Source organism: Rhinolophus ferrumequinum, chromosome 4, assembly GCF_004115265.2.
Source record: "Rhinolophus ferrumequinum isolate MPI-CBG mRhiFer1 chromosome 4, mRhiFer1_v1.p, whole genome shotgun sequence".
Taxonomy (NCBI): domain Eukaryota; kingdom Metazoa; phylum Chordata; class Mammalia; order Chiroptera; family Rhinolophidae; genus Rhinolophus; species Rhinolophus ferrumequinum.
This window is the reverse complement of record NC_046287.1, coordinates 60,917,623-60,938,774: the sequence shown is the minus strand read 5'-3', so window position 1 is coordinate 60,938,774 and position 21,152 is coordinate 60,917,623. Positions and strand designations below refer to the sequence as shown.

The 21,152-nt window shown below is 39.3% G+C and overlaps 1 protein-coding gene across 17 annotated transcripts in view; it reads left to right on the top strand.

The window, feature by feature from the left end:
• The window catches only part of TACC1 (transforming acidic coiled-coil containing protein 1), a 93,764-nt gene extending 72,834 nt beyond the window's left edge, over nt 1–20,930 (top strand). For all 17 annotated transcript variants that reach the window (XM_033104694.1, XM_033104693.1, XM_033104707.1 and 14 more), the window contains 8 exons: nt 54–106; nt 4,954–5,079; nt 7,615–7,691; nt 9,798–9,841; nt 11,270–11,430; nt 12,275–12,381; nt 14,960–15,080; nt 16,157–20,930. In XM_033104694.1, coding sequence (XP_032960585.1) covers nt 54–106; nt 4,954–5,079; nt 7,615–7,691; nt 9,798–9,841; nt 11,270–11,430; nt 12,275–12,381; nt 14,960–15,080; nt 16,157–16,225 — 758 coding nt within the window. In that variant the 3' untranslated portion in view covers nt 16,226–20,930. The remainder of the gene's footprint in view (nt 1–53; nt 107–4,953; nt 5,080–7,614; nt 7,692–9,797; nt 9,842–11,269; nt 11,431–12,274; nt 12,382–14,959; nt 15,081–16,156) is intronic.
• Nucleotides 20,931–21,152: the final 222 nt, after the last annotated feature.

The window sequence follows — 21,152 nt, the reverse complement described above, 5'->3', positions numbered from 1 at the left end:
GGAAAGGAACTGACTTCTTGGGATATCTACAAAAATTACTCTCTGTGTTTTAGGCATAGAGAAAGAGACGTGCCAGAAGATGGAAAAAGATGGATCTGCCATGCCTGTAAGTTCCTAAACTTTGGGGGGTAGGGTGGTAAGTGGAGCTCAGGTTTTTTCAGTATTTGTTTTGAAGCCCATGTTCAATCATTTAATAAATCCTAGTGAGTATTTGGTGATGAGGATAAAGTATAAATAAAACACAGTTTCTTTAGCGGAGGGGCTCGTCATCTATCCCAAGGTGACCTATACAGCACCCACTGGCCACACGTGCCACAGAGCACGTGAACTGGGTACCTAATCTGAACTCAGATGACCTGTAAGTGTAAAATACAACCAGTTTTTGAAGACTTAGAACAAAAAGAAGGAAAATAAAATGTCTCTCAGTTTTTATATTGAATACATGTTAATATGATAATGAATGATAGCTAAACTATATTATTAAAATTAATTTCACCTGTTTCTTTTTACTTTTTACATGTGGCTACCGAAAATTTTTAAATTACGTGTGGTTTACGTTATACTTGTTTTGAATAACAGTGGTAATAGATGCAAAATGGAGACCAACAATACCCTGTGCTGAATGTAATAACTGAATGTGAGTGGGGCTGTGGGATCCGGGCTGACCGACCACATGGCAGATGTCAGGAAGGCTGAATCCGAGTAATTAAAAACAAACAAACAAAAATGTTTAGACTTACAAACAGTACCAAAAATTCCTGTAAGTCTTTCACTCCTCGAATAGTAACATTTTATATAATCACAGTACAGTTACCAAAATCAACTAACACTGATAAAGTATTATTTAATCCATAAACCATATTTAAATTGTATCAGTGTCCCAGTGATGGCTTTCTTCTAGTGCTGGATCCCACATTGCATTTAGTTCTCACGTCCTTAGTCTCCTTTAATCTGCGACAGTTCCTCCGTCTGTCTTTGTCTTTCCTGCCTTTGGCACTTTTGAAGAGTATTGGTCAGTTGTTTTATAGAATGTCTTATCTTTTTTTTTCATAAATTTTATTGGGGAATATTGGGGAACAGTGTGTTTCTCCAGGGCCCATCAGTTCCAAGTCATTGTCCTTTAATCTAGTTGTGCAGGACGCAGCTCAGTTCCAAGTCCAGCTGTCATTTTCAATCTTAGTTGCAGGGGGCGCAGCCCACCATCCCATGTGGGAATCGAACCAACAACCTTATTGTTGAGAGCTCGTGCTCTAACCAACTGAGCCATCTGTTCGCCCAGAATGTTTTTTCATTTGGCTTGTTTTCAGGATTCACTGTTGGGCTGTGACCCCAGTATTTCCCTAGAGGAGGTAGAGTGAGCAAATATGAAGGTAGATGGTAGAGGAGGAGCCTGTGGAAGTGTGAGCAGAAGAAAGACGCGCCAATAACATGAAGGGACTTGGGAGCATTGTCCGGTCACAAGGGCCTCACACGTTAGAGACATTGATTTTTGGACAAAATCACTTTTGCTTAGAAATTCATTTGATCCTCAGCTTGTTTGGAAGCCAGGCCATGTAATCCCAGTGCAACCACTCATGGGCTTACATCTGGGTTTCCTCGCCTGTGAGAGAGAGGGGTGCCTTCCGTCCCCACGCCTGAGCCGATGAGACTCCACACTCCACTAGAACAGCTTGGTTGTGCACTTGGGGAAACCGTTTCCTTGTGAAGTTTCCCAAGTACCACGGGAGCACTTGGAGCGTTTTCAATGTGTGAAAATAGCAAAAGGATGATTGAAGAGGGCTGTACTGAGTGCACCAAGCATTGGTCTGTGTGGCTACAGATTTAGGTGGTTTACCCAATTCTTGAAACAGACGGGTTAAACTTCTGGATTCCCAACTTAGTCATCCATAGAATTAGTGGATTCTATGGAATCTATTAGTGGATTCTACCTAGCTGCCTTATTGGAGTGATTGTGAGGATAAAATGAAATAATGGCATGGAAGATTGAAGCCGTAAAGTGCTCGACTAGTGTAAGGTGGTGTGATGTTGCTAGGTAAAGGGTGGGAAAGAAAGTGAGAAAGAAAAATGGAGAAACTTGTCTCTAGAGCCATCTGGTAAAGAACATATGTATGTTGTGGTCTTTTAAAAGTAACCCCAGTTGAACTTCCTGAAATAAATTTTCTACTTCTTAGAATGTTGAATAAGTGTTGCATAAATAAATGGCAATATTCTAAACGTCGAATAAAGAAATCTGTTTAACCTAGCCTTTACTGTTTTAAGTCTCTCTAGGTTGCTTTGAAGCACAATCACGTTCCTTTGCATTCTCATGCCCAACATAGCTGGTGGCCAGGGCAAAATAACTAAGGCCAGAGTAGAGTGAGTGGTGGGCATTAAGTCTCTCTTGCTTCTCAGCTATTGGTTTGCAGCAGTTTTCACTTAGGAATCAATTAATTTTTTTTTTAAGAAGTCTTATTAAACTTCTTAAAAGTTGAACTTGTTTGGCCTTTCTGAGCATGTCGCTGTTGGAGAAGCGGCGTGCACGGGTGGTCCTGTTCAGTGGATTCAAAGACAATTGACGATGAGCACACGCAGCACGCTGAGGCAGATACGTGATGCTGATTCTCTCCCTGCAAAGCCTTGAGCAGAGAATTACTTTGTGGCATCTGTGCTCATTGTAAACTGGCAACCAGGACTCCGTTGAATTCCACTGTCTAGAGACAAGTCTTTGTTAGTCCTCAGCTGAGGATGCTTTGTGGGACAGGGAGAAGGATTAGGGGACAGTGAAATGGGACCCTTTTGGAAGGATGTCATAGATGGACTGAATTCCCTTTTCCCCTCAACAAATGAAGGAGATGCTGAACTCCGGAATACATGTTGATATTTTCCTTACTAATAAAACTTGTGGCTTATTTTCCAAATTTTTGCTAACATAAGGGTCACAGGAGGCATGGGGGACTATTTCCTAGAGTTGACTTGACTTGGGGATTCTGACTTAGAATAATAAACATTCACAAAAGACTTCTTTAAATGTATTAGTTTAGGTCAGAAATGTAACAGTAAAGGTGAACCAAATGTGTCAGCTTAATTTAGGGTATTATCTCCCTGCAGGCAAGTTACATGGAGAGAAAGGCTCTTCAGAAACATGGTACAGGAAATTCATGAGATGATTGGAATGTCCAGGGCTGTATTAATTATCGACAACCAACATTTATTAGCTCATCATTTCTGGGTCAGGAACCCAGGGACGGCTTGCTGGGTTCCTCTGACTCAGGGTCTCTCACAGGCTGTGATCAAGGTATTGACCCGGGCTGCGGTCACCTCCAGTCTCGACGTGGGGTGGGTCTCCTTGCAGGCTCACGTGCATGGCTGTTGCCACATCTCTGTCCTAGATGTTGACAGAAACAAGTTCCTTGCCACCTGGGCCTTTTCTTGGAGCTTCTCAGTATAGAATCTGGAGTCTTTTTGTAAACTAATTTCAGAAGTGATGTTCCATGACTTACCATATTCTGTTCTTTGGAGTGAGTCATTGGTCCAGCTGAGGGGAAGAGATTGCACAAGAGCATTGGTACCAGGAGATCGGGGTCATTGAGGCCCTTTTAGAGGCTGCCCACCACCAGTGACTTCTGGCTTTAGTGATCGATACATCCTAAGATAGGGAGTTTGTTTCTGGGGGGACCTAGGACTTCTGTCGGCATAGTAGGCTGCCCTCCCTGCAAATGTTGCTGGAAATGGGCACTGCCAGCTTATGGCTTCGCATTTCCCTTTTCTGTGGCCTAAGCCTAGAGTTTCTCTACTGGGCCCTTCAATGAGGTATGTGAAGCTGTATGCAAATATTATGTGTGTGTTTTTGAGCATTTTCTAGAGAGACAGTGAGTCTATAATAACCCTGAAAAGTTTAAAAGCCGCTGGTCTAAGTTGACCTTGGACTTTAGTTTTGGTTCAAATAAGATATCAGAACTGATTGATTTTAATCAATAACTAATTGATCAGTTATACAGACATTTAAGATTATTCCCAAGTCATTTTGGCTGGCATTTTGGATGTTAATAGAGAAGCTTTTTCCCCATTTATACAAAAGGTTTACTTATATAGGTGAGGGAAATAGCCCAAAAATGCCTTCTAAGAATGAAAATAGTACAAAATCTGTATTCTTGTGAAAAACAAAATATTAACCAAATATGGCTCTCTGGAACCTGAGGAGTTTATGATAAAAGCAAGGTGTTACATCAGAAGGTGAAGTGCAACCAGAAGGGAACTGAAAATTTAATAGCAAGAAAGAACCAAAAATGGACGTGCAGGGGCAAATCGTGGCCAATTTGTAAGGAGCAGATAATGGTGTACACCTGACGGCAGCGCGGGGTTACCACCCATCACTGCAGAGCATCCAAAGTCCTGATGATCCTGAATCATCGGGGGTGCAGGTAGGGCAGGGTTCAGATACATGCGCCATTTCCACTTCCTTAGGCCTGCAAGTTAGTAATACACTTTAGAAACATTTCCATCCAGAGTCACTAAAAAGACACACAAAGCATCAATATGTAAAAAAAAAAAAGAAAGAAAAGACAGTTGACACTTTTTTGGAAAAGTTATTTACATGGAACACATCATCCCCAGAAACCCTTTGAAAAATGAGCCATTAACCATGGATGGTTTTTTCTTTTACGCATGCAATCCTTTGGTGACTGACCACTATGATAATTACACTTTCTCCTTTTGAGATAAGAATAATACTTCTCTAGGCTATCTGTTAAGCAGAAGCTAAGTGCCCCCCCCCATAATCATTAGAACAAGTTTTTCCTTTAGATAACACTATAACTAGATTTTATTTTATTTTTTTAAAAACCTCAGTTTTTTTCTTCAAACATATTTTTAAACCTTGTGATCAATTTAGAAATGAGGATGTCATTGAAGAAATATTTGGGATTAAGAAGCTGAAGACTGAACATATTAAATATAACCTCTCCCCTCCCACAGGGACTGTTGGAGTCCCCTATGGAGAAGGCCCCCGTGTCTGTGGCCTGTGGAGGTGAGAGCCCCCTGGATGGCATCTGCCTCAGTGAATCAGATAAGACAGCCGTGCTCACCCTGATAAGAGAAGAGGTAAAAGCTTTCTTGTTCTGTCCACTTATCACTCCATTTCTTTGTAAAGCCCATGTGCCAGCAGGCAGATCCCATCTCTGTTGGCCCAAGTTATCCCCGGCTGGAAGTTTTTATTTCCCACAGCTTGTTCAGCTCATATAAAGGTTTCCCTGTAAAACATCGCATTTGTGCTGAAGTCCTGACATTCTGCTGTTCAGGGAAAAAAGCTGACGCTTTGAAATATCCTTAACAATTTTGTACCCTTCTTTATCTTTTAGTGTTGAAGTTTCTGTTATTGTTATTATTATTATTAGTTTTTGGTTTATAAATCAACATTGCAATTAGACTTTTGCACACCTCACAAAGTGGTAACCCCAACAAGTCTATTACCCATCTGACACCGCACATAGCTATTACAATACTAGTGACTATATTCCCTATGCTGTATAATACTTTACATCCTATGACTATATATTTTTTTAATTATAGTTGACGTTCAATATTATTTTATTAGTTTCAGGTGGACGGTGCAGTGGCTAGGCATTTGTATAATTTATGAAGTGATCCTCCCGATAAGTCCAGTACCCATCTGACACCCTACGTAATCTCTACATCATTATTGACTATATTTCCCATACTGTTTTTCACATACCTATGACTATTTTGTGACTACCAATTTGTACTTCCTAATCCCTTCCTAATCCCTTCACCTTTCTCACCATCCCCCAATCTCTCCCATGTAGCAACTATCAGTTTTTTCTCTGTATCTCTGAGTCTATTGCTGTTTTGTATATTCATTTTGTTTCTTAGATTCCACACATAAGTGAGATCATATGGTATTTGTCTTTCTCAGTCTGACTTATTTTACTTAGCAAAATACCCTCTAGGTTAATCCATGTTGTTGCAAATGGTAAGATTTCATCCTTTTTTATAGCAGAGTAATATTCCATTGTATATACGTCCCACAGTTTCTTTATCTAATTATCGATGGATGGGCATTTCAGTTGTTTCCATATCTTGGCTATTGTAAATAGTGCTGCAGTAAACATAGGGTGCATAGCCTTGAAGTTTTGAATACAGAATTTTGCCAGTTTTATCCACATATGTAACTAAATCAGTGTCTTCATTTTACAGAGGGTATATGCTCATGCATAAAATTCCTTAAATTCTAGACTTGCAGTAATATAAAATTGTTGCCTACCCTCATCCATTCTATAGTTAAACTGTTCAACTCCCAAATTCCTATATTGTATTTCTTGAGCAGTCTCTGTTCAAAATAGGTCACTGCTAGTCCTTTCTTGGGTGATCAAAAAAATACGAAACACTTTATATACTATTAGTCAGTTACTGCCCCTCTCCCATTATATATTATATATTATATATAATATATAATATATTTATTTATAATATATATTATATATTGCTACATATTATATATTTGGTTTGTGTGTTGCTTGATGATTCCACCATTTTTTAAAGAAGGTAATTCCTTTGGTGTAGCAATTTTACTTTTATAATATGGTGAGAGTAGTTAAGTACCTCTGATATAGGTCTCTTAAAGCTTTAAAAAAAAGTATTAGGTTGGTAATGAGGGATGTCAGCTACTCCTATTGTCCAAACTTGGGAGCAGTGGTAAGGAGGCCCACCAAAATTTTGTAAATGAGAAAAAGAACTTCATCTTCCTCCTGAGAGTTAAACTATGAGATGACCACCTAATGGATAAAAGCAAAGATGCGCCTAGTAACCTGAAGCAGAGAGACTGGTTTTAGGATCTTGAGATCCTGGTTAAAAGCACCAAAATGAAAAATGTACCAATTAGAAAGAGAGAAGCACAGAGAAGTAAAATAAAAGGAGAACAACAGATGTCCATCTAAGCCCTGTCCAGGGCAAATGGAGTTTAAGGCAATGAATTTAGAGTATTTCTTTTGAGTTAGCAAGGACATTCCAAATAGGGACATGGGTTCTGGTCTGACTAACAAGATCCTGCCTATAGTGAGATGGGTACATCTGGCTGGAGGCATTGAACTTCTGAGTCCTTCTTTCTAACTCCATTCTTATCAAGCAATCAGAAATCTCTATAGAAAGAGAATATGCTGGTCATGCCAACTCCTAACACTCTGATTTTGTGGCAGTTTCATTTCTCATCCTAGCTAAAATTGGTGTTCTAGCGTCTACTTTGGTAAGGTGAGTCTCTGCCAGACGGATGGCTTTGCTCTTGGTGTCCTGTCCCGATCAGTTTTCTGGGTCTGCAGAGTTGAGAGCCAGACCCTGGACTGAGGTAAAATTTATAGAGATTATAATTACCACTTGGAATTTTCCCAGGAGATGTTCTATTCACTTTTATTCTGGTGGCTACATTCCAGCAGCCTGTGTGGCTAAGAGTCCATTTTTCCAAATGCTTTTGAGCATTATATATGTGTTGAGGTTTTATACTTTTAATGTATATTGAACGTCTTAAATGGACCTGGTTGTGTGTTTCTTTTAGTCTCCAAACTTAAATTTAAATTGCAATAGATTGAGTAGGTAAAACCAAGCTTTATCTCTGTTATCATCTAGATAATCACTAAAGAGATTGAAGCAAATGAATGGAAGAAAAAATACGAAGAAACCCGACAAGAAGTCTTGGAGATGAGGTTAGAGTGGAGGTTCGGGCATGGGGTTGGATATTTTTATGCATTATTAGACTTAACACAAATAGAGAGGTGAAAGTATTTGCTTACCAAAGAACCAGTTGTTGAGAATTTGAGGGCATTGCTATTTGTACCTTAATTTGTGATTGATGTCATTTCATGAGTATTGCTGACCAGTTATTATATTTTCAAATACTGTATCTTATTTTGGGGTGTTCAGTACGTTACAAATAAGCAGGACCCACATAATTCTTATCTTTTGAAAAAAGAATTTGTGCCAGAATATCCATTTGGAACACAGAGTAGTAAGACTTACTGACATAGTTATGGAGGCATCATAGTTCATAATATTAGGTTGATGCAAAAGTAATTGCGGCTTTTGCAATTTTTTTTTTTAAAAAACCTTTTAAACCCCAGTTACTTTTGCACCAACCTAATACTTTTCTAAAATTAATTATATGCGGTAGCTTCAAATCTCTTAACCACCAAAGAGATTATAAAAAGCATGTTAATGGGAAACAGAATTGACTGACATCTTTAAAATGAAATCTTTTTATGTTTCTGCTCACTCCCTGGAAGGGAGTCGGGAGCTATGAAATAACTAAAGATGGCATCAAAGAAGATTTTTAAAAAGTATAATTTATATACTGTACAGTCAGCACTTGAATGATTAAGAAATATTTTAAATATGTCTACACTAATTTGTGGTTGGTTTATTGGTTTGTTTTGTTTTCTGAATGGTTACTGGGAATAAGGCCCTGTACTGTGTGTGGTGGAGAAGAAGGGATGGCCCCTGTCTTGGAGAGCTCACAAAGCCTTCATAAGAAACTTGGATGCGGGGTCAAAGTGATGGGCTGGGGGAGCCATCGTTTCTCACGGAGGGGGTCACAGGAAAGAGCGCCCGTCACTGGGCAGGATCAGGCAAACATTGCATTTTGCTAAAAGAAAGGTTAGCACGACAGGCTGATCTTTCAAGTCTTTCAATAACTGAAGTACTTTTGGTATTAAGACAGTACAATAAAACTTGTCACTGAATCAGAGGGGACAGAATGCCTGAAATAGTGGGTAGATTGGGGTCAGGAAATTTTGAACTCAGATTAGATCTCTTAGGAAAAGCCCCAATAATGTCATTACAGTTGGCCCCTCTTATCCATGGGGGATATGTTCCCCCAGTAGATGTCTGAAACTGCAGATAGTAGTGAAACCTATATATACTGTTTTTTCCTATACGAAGGCACATACCTACAGTAAAGTTAAATTTGTAAATTAGGCACAATAAGAGATTAACAGCAATAACCAATGATAAATTAGAATAATTACAACAATGTACGGTAATAAGAGTTATGTGAATGTGGTCTCTCAAAATACCTTATTGTACTATACTCACCTTTTCGCTTTAAGGAAGCACTCAAAACTTCTCTGGCATAACCAAATTGCCAGCATCACTACTCTTGCACTTTGGGGCCATTATTAAGTGAAATAAGGGTTATTTGAACACAAGCACTGTGATACCACAACAGTCGATACGATAATGGAGACAGCTACTAAGTGACTAAGTGGCTTGTAGTGTATACAGTAGGGAAATGCTGGACAAAGGGATGAGTCATCTCCCAGGTGGGACCAAGTGGGGTGGCTCATGATTTCATCATGCTATTCAGAATGTCACAAAGTTTAAAACTTAAGAATTTTTTATTTCTGGAATATTCCATTTAATATTTTCAGACTGTAGTTGACTACAGGTAACTGAAACCGCGGAACACAAAACCACTGATAAAGGGGGACAACTGTAACTTACTTTGTGAAAGATTGATTTGTCAAACTTCATCTATTGCCTTGAGGTCGTTCACATAGGGGCAAAGAAATGTGAGGAGGTTTGTTTCTACAAAGAGAATGAAGGCTTGTTAAACATAAAATCTTAAGAAAAAACTTTTGAACATTAACAAATCTTGCATTAACATTAAAAAAAGAGAGAAAGCCCAAAGCAGGTAAGTGGGTAATGTAAATTTGTCAGTATATATTATTGTGTTTAATTGGGGCAGCATTTCTCCAACTTCCATTGTCTAAAAATTCTCTTCTGATAATTTATTATTATTATTTTTTATTTTTAAGGAAAATTGTGGCTGAATATGAAAAGACCATTGCCCAAATGATTGGTAAGGAAATTTTTTTTCTAGGGTATCAACCATACGATCCATAGATGATTTTCAAATCAGGATACAAACTTCAATTTGTCCATCACTTAGATGTAATTAATTCTCACTATTTGTGGTAGTTATGGTCTATAAAGTTGCCACAAACACAGAATTAGCAAATACTGAAATACTGCTTCTAGGGAAAATACAAGGTTAGATTCCTTCAAGCCTCTAGTCATAGCTTTTTTGTCAGTACATAATCTTATGTGTGTTTCTGTTTGAAGATGTTTTATTTGATATATAATATATTGTTGATTCATTAACATTGAACTCATGGCCAGCAGTGCTGTAGCTCATGCGTGAATGAAGCTTGTCTAACACATGTAAGTTCCCCGTAAGGCATGTCACAGCCTTCCTGCACGTAGGGACACCAGATAAGCACTTCAGCACTATACTTGGGGCTGTTTTAAATAGCTGTTTTAAATACCAACAGAAATCACAAAAATGCAAAAAAAGAAACCAGCACTGCATATACTGTGAAAAGGATACTTGTTTACAGTATAAAGCAAGACGGTGTCACGTTGTTCAACTTCAGCTGAGAATGTGTATTGTATATCAGGTGACTCAACTTTTTGGCCATTCTGCCCATGTCTGTGAATGACCAGGAATGCACCAGAAGTATTGGTTTTGGAGTTATGAATAAATTTTAGGGAGTAAGCAAATTCACAAATACAGAATCCACTAATAATGAGGATCAACTGTAGTTAGGTTCATTTTAGAGGATGGCAGATGCTTAGATTCTGTGAAAAGTCCCTCCACCCAGGACCCAGAGCTTTGGTGGCCCAGCCAGCCACGTCCTTCATTACGCTCCCCGCCCCCACCAGGTGGGATCTCTCTGGTTGTGGTGCAGTGGCCTTAACTCCACTGCAAGCTCTCCTTGACTTGTATCAGACCCGTTGGTGTCTTTCCGAAATGACAGTGGTTGATTTTCCTGCGCTGAATTTAGAACCTCTTCTTGCCAGCATTCTAAGGACTGAGTCCTAAATCATAGTCTGGCCTTTCTGCACTTCAGCACTGAAATGGTATTTTCTACTTCCACGTCACCTAATGGCTTCCCAGCACATGACCTTTGTCACAGCTGTTCCTCTCCTTTGCATGGAACATTCTTCTCACAGGGAGCTTCTCACCCCAGTTCTTTGGGTCTACGTTCACATCACTCCTCTGAGTGAGGCCTCTCTGTATAAAAAAGGAACTCCACCCCTCTTACCTTGCTTTGTTTTTCCCTCAACACTTATCACCATTTATCTCCCCCCCCACTAGAATGTAAGTCTTGAGAGTGGGGACTTTGTTTGCTGGGTCCCCACCACCTAAAACACTGCTTAGCTCCAGGAAGACAGCCGTTAACTATTGTTGAATGAGTATGCCCTTGCTTTTGATTGTGATTCACAGAAGATGAACAAAGGACAAGTATGACCTCTCAGAAAAGCTTCCAGCAACTGACCTTGGAGAAAGAGCAGGCCCTGGCTGACCTTAATTCTGTGGAAAGGTCCCTTTCTGATCTCTTCAGGAGATATGAGAACCTGAAAGGCGTTCTGGAAGGGTTCAAGAAGGTAGCATATCCTTTTCCTTTTATCTCCTTGTGAGTATATTTTCGTGGTAGTGGACCTTCAAACATATATACCAGAGGGGTGTGGGTAGCCTTTTAAATAGGGACTCAGGGCCCCTCTTGGCCTTGTATCTTGTATTCCAGTGAAGCTGGAGAATTTCCCCCCTTTTTTCTTTATGTGGTTTTTTTAGGCATCTGGCCTGCAGGGTATTGTGTCATTCATTCCTCTCCTGGGTCAGGCTAATAAATCCCATACACAACGAGAGTGTAGTGTGGAGTTAAGAACTGTGGAACCCTCAGACTTTAGGAGAATTATAGAAATGTTCTTTTTGATAATTCACCATTTTAATATTAGTAAAAGTAAAGGGATTCTAGCCATACCACTGAAAAATTAAGGCTGCATATTCTAGAGTAAGTGAGTGTAATGTTTCAAATTTAGATGTAAATGCGCATATTGATTTAATTTAGTTGCAAACCATTAATAAGACACATTTATAACAGTGGACACTCTTTTTTACACATTAAAATAAAAATGAGACTGACCAGTTTATCTAAAGTGGGAATCAGATTGCCATTCAGTTTTGAATAACCACCTTCTTAAAGTAGGCATACCAGTGTAACTGAACCTTACTGTATGATTTGAAAATTAATACATGAATAAATTTTCTAGAATTTCTTCAATGGGAATCATTTGTGCCTGTTTCAAATTACCATAGAGTATAATGTAAAGAACCTGAATTAATTGGGTTTTCTCATTTTTTAGAAAATGAGAACTCTGATACATGGTATGTTACTAGTAGGAGAAAAACAAAATGTCCTGTTTATTTTAAATTGTCACTTTTGAACAGAATGAAGAAGCCTTGAAAAAATGTGCTCAGGATTACTTAGCCAGAGTTAAACAAGAGGAACAGCGATATCAGGCCCTGAAAATCCACGCAGAAGAAAAACTAGACAAGTAAGAGCTTGCACATAAGACTTTCACTTTTCACGGTATTGTGGGAAGATTGATGGAAGCAAGGAAAATAATCACTGTCTTGCAACTCCATATTACATTTGTGTGTGTGTGTGTGTGTGTGTGTGTGTGTATTTAACTTTTAAAGTAGGTATAATCTTTAACGTGGTTCTAACATTAAGAAGAATAAGATACACAGTGTCTCCCTTCACCCCATCCATCCACTGAGTTCCCACCTCTTTCTTACCTGGGGGTAATCACAGTTTTATCCTTCCAGATATCCTTTTCCCCTTCTTCCCCTGCCCCCCAGCTTTACTGACATATAATTGACATATAACATTGCATAAGTTCAAGATGTACAGTGTGTTTGATTTGATATATTTATATATTGCACCGTGATAACGTTAGCTAACACCTCCATCATGTCACATAAGTACCATTTTTTTAATGTGAGAATCTCCTTAGTTATATAGATGATAACATACCTTGCTTGTTTCATTTAGAAGTATATTTTGGAAGTCTTTTCATTTCAATCCTTGAACAGCTTCCTCATTTTTTTTTTAACAGCTGTGTGGTGTTCAATTGTTGGAATATATCATTTATGTAACGGGTTCCCTCCTGTTGGGCATTCAGGTTATTTAAAATATTCTACAAACTGTGCTGCAATAAGTAATCTTTTGTGATTATCATTAGGCACGCATGTGAGTTATCTGTATATAGAAAAGGAATTGCTGAGCCAAAATATATATGAATTTATAATTATGATAAATATTGTTCAATTGCCCTCATTAGACTTCATATCCCTATACACTGTATGAGAGCGTCTCTTCCCTGTAGCTTTGCCAACAGATCAAATTTTTGTTTTCCGTAAATACGATAGATGAAAAAGGGTATTTCAGTTTAGTTGGTTGGGTTTGGGGGGAGGGGAGCAAGCAACAGAGCATTTATTTTATTCAGTGTAGTTTTCATTCATATTTATCTTATGAGTGAAATTGAACATTTTAGCAGCTGTCTATACATATATTTTTTTTACTATGAATGACTATTCTTTGCCTAGTTTTCTATTGTCTGTTTATATATTTTATATATTATATATAAATATATTAAGGAAGCCAGCCCTTTGTGATATGAGTTGTGGATAATTTTTCCAGTTTGTCATTTATCTTTTGGCTCTGCCTATAGTGTTTTTTGATATGCAGAAATTTATTTTTATGCAGCAAAATTTATCAGTCATTTTTTTTTACATCTTCTGAATTTCCTGTCATAGTAACAAATATCTTCCCCTTGCTGAATATGAAATATTCTCCCATGTTTTCTTTTCAGTACTTTTATGGATTACTTTTTTTAAATCCTTAAATCTGACACATTTGGAATTTATCCTGAGGAGTGGTTTGAAGGATGCATCCAACTTTATTTTTTAACTAAAAAGTAATACATACTTGTACATTTTCCTTTTAAGGGGGAACCTTTTAAGTTCCCCCTTTCCCATTCCCACTCCCAGAGGCACTGTTATTAAAGTCTATTGTGTATCCTTCCAGTCTTTCTTTGTGCCTTTGCAAATACTACCCAAAATGGCTCTGAAGTTTTTCTTTTTTCATATATATTACTGGAGTCACAGTACAAGTTTCCTTTTTCACTTAATAGTATATCATGGCCATTTTCTCCTGTCAGAACATATAGTTCAGTCTGATTTTCATTAGGTTGTAGGACTTCCATTCCTTACTGAGGGGCAGTTAGACGGTGTCACACTTTTTCCATTGCAAACAGCGCTGCAGAGAGCATCCTTGTGCAGTCACCTTTGTGCCAAGTGGGGACATTGCTGTGGGTAGATGACTAAAAGCTCACTGCTGGCTCGGGGCGGAGGGTACACATTTTAAATTACAGTCGTTCCTACCATGAAGACAGTGCCAGTTTTCATTCCCCCAGTTCGCACACCAGCCCATCTGTTTCCTTGCATTTTGGCCATTACAGGACAAGATCATCCTTGTTACTTTTTGCTAATCTGATAAATTGTAAAGGTTTATCACTTTAATTTGCATACCTCTGATTAGTAGTGAGTTTTTAGCATCCTTTCATCAGTTCTTTGGCTGTTTATCAACTGACATGTACGTTGTTGTTTTTTTAATTTCCTTTTGCACCTCCTGAATAAAGTCACTTTTAGGACTGTGTGGCATAGATGTCAGTGGTTAGTATCTTGGCTCTTTAGCTATGATGATCCTAAAGATGATCTTTCCTGCTATTGTACTGGGTTAAAAAACTTTTTTGATTGTTGTGGAAACTGTCATGTGATTCCTTTTTCTAGTGACATGAATTTTAAAGGACAATGTGGCCTTTGAGATTAATTCTGTTGGTTTGCACCATGGAAATTTCCTTAGCAGTTGCTTATAAGCTGAGTGTTTATAAATTAAAATTGAATTACTTAGGTCACCGAATCCTATTTTTTCCCTTGTCATGAACTCAGTTCTTTTAGGTCTGTGTCTCATAGTTGTCAGTGGTTAATATCCTGACTCTTTTAGGTGGGACTGATGACTAACTGTGTGCTTTTTGTCCCTTTATTCTACAAACAAAACACCATAAACAGAGCCAATGAAGAGATTGCTCAGGTTCGAACAAAAGCAAAGGCTGAGAGTGCAGCTCTCCACGCAGGACTCCGGAAAGAACAGATGAAGGTGGAGTCCCTGGAAAGGGCCCTTCAGCAGAAGGTACAAGAAGGGTGTGGTGTGAGCACAGAGACATGTAGTTTTCATCCCTGGCTGTGGCTAGCTTGCCGCGGATCTGGATGAAAGAGGCCCTGCCTTTTTGCCCAGACATCTAGTCTGGTGGAGACAAACAAGGCAAACTGTGAAACTCAGAGGTGTATTGGTGGGACCCATCACAGGCGGGGTGCAGAAAGGAAGTTGTGTTAGCTGAAGTTCAGAGGACCAAAAGCTGCTTAGTCGGGCTCTGAGCCTCCCTTTCTTTCTGTTTTTTTTTTTATGTAATATGTGAAGCCGTCTTCTCCCTTCATTGCAGTTTTACTCTGCAGGGGACATATGGCAATGACTGGAGGTATATTTGGTTGTCACGACTGGGAGATGCTACTGGCTTCTAGTGGGTAGAGGCCAGAAATGCTGCCAAGCATCCTAAGTGCACAGGCAGCCCCCACAACAACGCCTGACGCAGCCCAAAGTGCCCGTGGTGCCGCGGTCCAGGGACTTCAGTAGATAAATAAAAATCAGTGGTAGCAGCGGTTCCTATTTCTCACTGCTCAGCGATTCCTGGACTTCATTTTTTTGTATGCCTGTAGTGTTTTTTTTCATTTGTCTCCAGTTGAGTACTCATGCCTATGACATCCATTCAGCTAGGACAGCGTTCTTGCCATGGGGTCACATAACCCCTAAGACAGTGTTCCTAGAATACTTGGGACTCCAGAATCGCAGGTCCCTGGAGATACTGATGGATTGCATGAGCCCAGATACTTGCGTTTTAACAGGTACCCCAGGTAATTCCTATGGTCACAAGAAAATTTGGGAACTCAAGAGGTCATGTACAAGCTAAAGTGGGCCAGTGGATACCCACACCCTCTACTCAATGTAAGCATAAGTTTGTGAACACATGAACATTTCCAGGGGAGAAGTATAGAGTTCTCCTTTCTCTAAAGGTCTCTGATGTAGAAAAGTTAAGAACCACTGAGTTAAGAGGTTTAGGTAGAGTATAGTGAGGGTTGAGACAGTTTAGCTATAATTGCCTTTATCTCAGGACACAAATGACCTGCATAATCGTGTCATTTGTCTTCCAGAACCAAGAAATCGAAGAACTGACGAAAATCTGTGACGAGCTGATCGCAAAGCTGGGAAAGACTGACTGAGTTTCCCCTGTTCGCTCGGCAGATCTGCATTTGGCTGCTTCTCTCGTGACCACACTTATCTTGCCTTATCCAGGAATAATCACCCCTTTGCAGAGAAAAAAAAACTAAAAAAAAGCACATGCCTACTGCTGACTGTCCCGCTTTGCTGCCGATGCAACAGCCATGGAGGAGGAAACCCTAGAGTATTGCACAGTCACAAAGGAATGGCATCCGACAGTTTTACAGTCTGTCACAAATTGCCGTCAATAGGTTCAGGTAGACAGGCTGCTAAATTTGGGTTTGTGATTTCTCTATCTTTAATTCGTTTTAAAGTCATTTCTACTTTTCCAAGTGCGTTAAATTTATGATTTTATGGCTACTATTTGGGATCATCTCCTGTTCACCTGTCTGATTTTTTTGTGTGTGACCTATTTATTTCATCTTTTAAATTTAATTTTCAATATTAGTTGTGTTATTTGAGGAGATATTTTTGCTTTTGTTACTTCCAGTTTATAAACAAGAAGGACTCTCAGTACCCATTTATACACGTATACACACACACTTACATATATATTTACATGTGCTGCTGATTTTTCTCTGAAGCACAGTCAAATAAGAACATTTGAAGAGCATTTTTCCAAAATGTAAAACCCTATTTGGCGATAGAGTTCTGGCTTAGAAGGCCAACTTCAGAATTTGGGGCAATTGAAGATGTGAAGACCCTAGACTCATGTCTGTCATGACTCATAACCCCAGGCTCATGTTTCCCTTTTAGGGAAAACTTTACAGCATGTTTCGTTGCCCTGATATGTGGACACTCCTCAGCCTTGATGAGTGTGAATGCAGCCCCTTGGGGTTAGTCCTCAGACGGAAAGTGTCTGCCTTCTGCATGAACAGCAGTGGGGCTCCCTGAGAGCTGGGGTTTGGTGAGGCTGTTCTAGAGCCATTTCATCTCCTCTGCTTCCATTTGTTGCTGCAGAATCAATATTTACTCCTTATTATCTTTATATTTTGAAATATGCCAAGAAAATCTGGTAAAAGGTTTAGATGATCGTATATAATTAAAAGGTATCTGTAGCCCCATTAGCAATTACAAGCTGGAGAAGCAGTTGGTTTTTCACCAGTGTGATACCTCGTTCTTCAGATTTTTTTCTTTAAGACAAAAAAAAGTCCTTTCAAACTTGAGATAGAATTTTTAATAAAATGGGCAGTAGAAATCATGCGAACCACTCCAAAAATCAACGCATTGTGAATATTTTTAAACAAAGGCCATTTGAATACTGGAGGAGAGAAGTGCAGGGAGCAGATCCACACTCACAAAACCAAATTCCTCAAGCCCTTCCTGGACTTGGTTCAGAGTGGTGGGGCCATTAACCCCAAAATGGAAAATTTCCGTGTAATGCCAGTGAATTCCCTAGCATTTGATAGGCAGAACCAAATCCATGTAAGTGTTTCAAAGCACTCTTTTGTCTTAATCGTAACACCCTGAAAGCCCTCATGGTGATATGCACTCTAGTCAGTACATGTAAGTTTTCGTACTTTTCTTGTAAAACTATTGCATGATCCACCTTCATCAATAACTTGTGCCTAGTGGAGAACCTCTATAGACCTTGAAACCTGAATTTTTCTTTAGATGTGTACTATTCACGTGGGTGCAATCTTTAGCCCCAGGGAGGTCAGTAATGTCTTTTAACGCCAGAAGTCTTGTTTTACCAACATGCATTTGTTATCATTGGTGCTTAGGCTGTATTTTAAAGCCTATTGTCTTAACCACTTTATACAAAAAAGAACAACAGAAACGATCTGTGGTTGGAGAACTGACTTGACAATCATTTGGGCTTTGAAAACAGTCACTGGATTCGTGTGAACGCTGCGCTGTGGTCATAGCAGCAGTGGAGTATAGTTGTCTCCAGCTGGTGTAGCCAATTTCCGCATTCCGTCCTCTCCTACTAGGGAAATTAACTTTGAGTTTTGCAGAAACTTTGCTAAGCCTTTTTGCTGCTGTGTTTTGGTGACATACCCATGTTTACTTGTTTTATATTGACCTGTTTTAAGCATAAAAGGCTTGTAGTGGCCTCCATTATAAATCTATAGTCCTCTTTATAGGCTTTTTTGTATATTTTTTTAAAAAAGGAGCTATGTGTTAAAAACAGGTGACGACAATCCTTCCCTAGCACGCTGGTCAAAGAGACCCCCTTGAAGATTAGACCCTAGAATGAAGTTGCTGCACGAGGACTACGAAAGGGCCCTTGTTAAGTAACATTTGCCCCCGTCCTCTCAGCCATGACCTTGAAAAGGAAATGTTCTTCCTTCTAATTTAGTAGGTGGATATTCTCCAACAAGAATAAATATGTAGTTTGTGCAGCTGGCAAATTAAGATAATAGACTGGACAGAATGAAGTATGTTTGTTTATTTTTCTTTAAAAATAAGCAAAGAAAACCCAAAAACAAAACCCAAACTTTTAGAACTCTGGAGAGGAGGAATATAGCCTAGTGTTTTGGCCCCTAGAGGGCCAGGTTACTTGTTAGTTAGTCAATAGTAAACCCTGTTACAAAAGTGAAAAGAGATGAAGTTGCTGGTCTAGACCGTTATTTGAGAGCATTGGGGGATCTTGTTGAGATGCTGGGTCCAGAGCCATTTCTTCAATTTTTGACTTTGTTAAAGTGTAGATAGATAATCTTTATCTAGAAGTATTTTAAGTGGAGACTGAACAATTTGTAACTTGGTTGGCTGGTCACTTATAGTCAGACCTCTCAAGATTTACTCTATTAGGAGAAGCTCTTGAAGGCTGGTGACCTGCCCAAACCTTGTGTTCTGTAAAACTGTTCTGGAAATTCTGAAAAGCCCTGTTTTCTCACGTGGTTTCTGGCTACTTCAGACCCAGCCCAAATTAGGAAGTGCAGAAGCACATGATGGTGAAAACTCTTGAGGATCTGGCAGCCTTCCAGGATGATACGGAATCTAAGGGAAGATTTATGTTTGGTTTTGGGGGATCGCTCAAGTTGACTTTTCTTTCTGGCCAGTTATCTGTCCCACACTTTGTGCAACTCTCACACAAATACGTAGATCTTGATCAGACAGCCCTGAGTTAGTCCTGTTTGTAAACAGGGAGAGTCAACTGCCGCAGATGTTGCTGGGCTGCTTCACAGCGGCCAGAGTGAAGCACTCACTTTCAATAAAGGTAACTGCGGGCTCTGAAGCCCAAAAGGGAATTTTTAAAGAGTAAGCATTGGTAATCTGTGTACACTGGCTGGGAAAGATTTAGCATATCCTTTTCTAGCGGTGTAAAAGCTGTAAAGCTCCCTTTTGATTTCCTTTTGGTTTTTCACTACTGTTAGTGGCCATCTCATGAACTGTACACGACTGTTGTCTTTTCGTTGTAGTTTTGTGACCATGTGCACTTGCTCTCGGACTTGGGTTTCTTTATCCTCTTGTTGGGGAGAGAGAAACTAGGTGTTGAAAGATTAAATGATTCAGGCAAAGGATTTTAAAGTAAAGATGTATATACTCTGAAGAATTTAAGAGAAAATTATTATTTGCTTATTAAAGAACAAACATAATCTGGGAATCCCAGAATGTCAAGCCAAAGGTCAAAGAAGTGATCTTCAAAGATTTAATCAATAAGTATTTTGAGGAGACTTCTGTCCAAAAAGGTTTGACTGGCCTCCAGATTCCAGTGAGTGTTAAAAAGCAATTTATTACTCAAGCCTTGAGTCTCCCGTACAGTAAAGGTAAAGAAATTGGACACTTCTCTAAGGATCTCCTCTGGAAGATAGTAATAGAAACGATAGCATTTCAGGGAAGACTTACTAGTGCCCAGAGCTAGCATTCTGGAGACTAAAGATTGCACTTTTCGTAGTTCTTCGTCCAAATGCAATCCCATTTCTGTGCCTCTTAGCATGCAGTTAGATTTGGACAAACAAGATTCCTAAGGAATGATTTTATTAACTATAATATGGTTACAGCTATTACATATATATGTTCTGGTTTTAGTTCTAATATGGAGGTGTTGCGTGCGCGGCTGGCATTCTTAATTCATTTGGAGGAGGCCAGGCATGGAGCTGAGGTGTGGCTTGAACCTTCCCTGTATCGATGCTTCACGTTAGAACTGTAAAGACGCCACTTCCTCCCCCTCTGCCTTGTAGTGGTGTCAGATGTACTCCAAAAACAATTTCCTAGTCACACTGTTAACCTATATTCTATATTTATGAATAATTTTCCAGTGAACATATAAAACTTTGAACCTAGAAACCAGCCCCAGCCCAGATCCAGGACAGTCTGTTGGTTACCACACCCACAGCCTCAGCCTTGGTCCTTCTTACCTGGTGGGACGGGATCCAGGCGTTTCTTTCAAATCTCAGAGGTAGCAGTAAACTTTTCAGTGTTGTTGTTAGCAAGTGTGTGTTTGCCAGTAGATTCCCATTTGTACTAATGTGCCAACAAGTAAGTGTTAATTGCACATCTGCTTCCACTGTTTCCGCGGGTGCCGTGAAGTGTGTGAGGAGCCTCTCGTCAGGAGGGACGGGCGCTGCACTGACTACTGCTATCAGGATCGTCCTGTGTGGAAGAAGCATCTACGTCAATTTTATATGCACAGTAATTTCCCTTTTATATGTCAGGTAAATATTTGTAAAAGTTATACTCACACAAATGAAATTATTATAATGATTACTAATATATTTTCCCATGTTTCATTGCCTGATTAAAAACTGTTTACCACTGTTAGATGTGGGTGTGTGTCTGCCTTTTTTTCCCCTGGTTATAAGTCGTTTTGTCCCCAAGTGAAAATTTATGACAGGCTCGCTTTTTACGAGCTCCAGTCTGAAAATAGAAAAGATGACATTTTTGCTGCACTGTTTTGTGCGATTTTATGCACTTGGTTGGGTGTGTAATTAAAAACAAAAACTGTGATTTGGACCTTACCATAGAAATTTCCGTGCTTTTGCA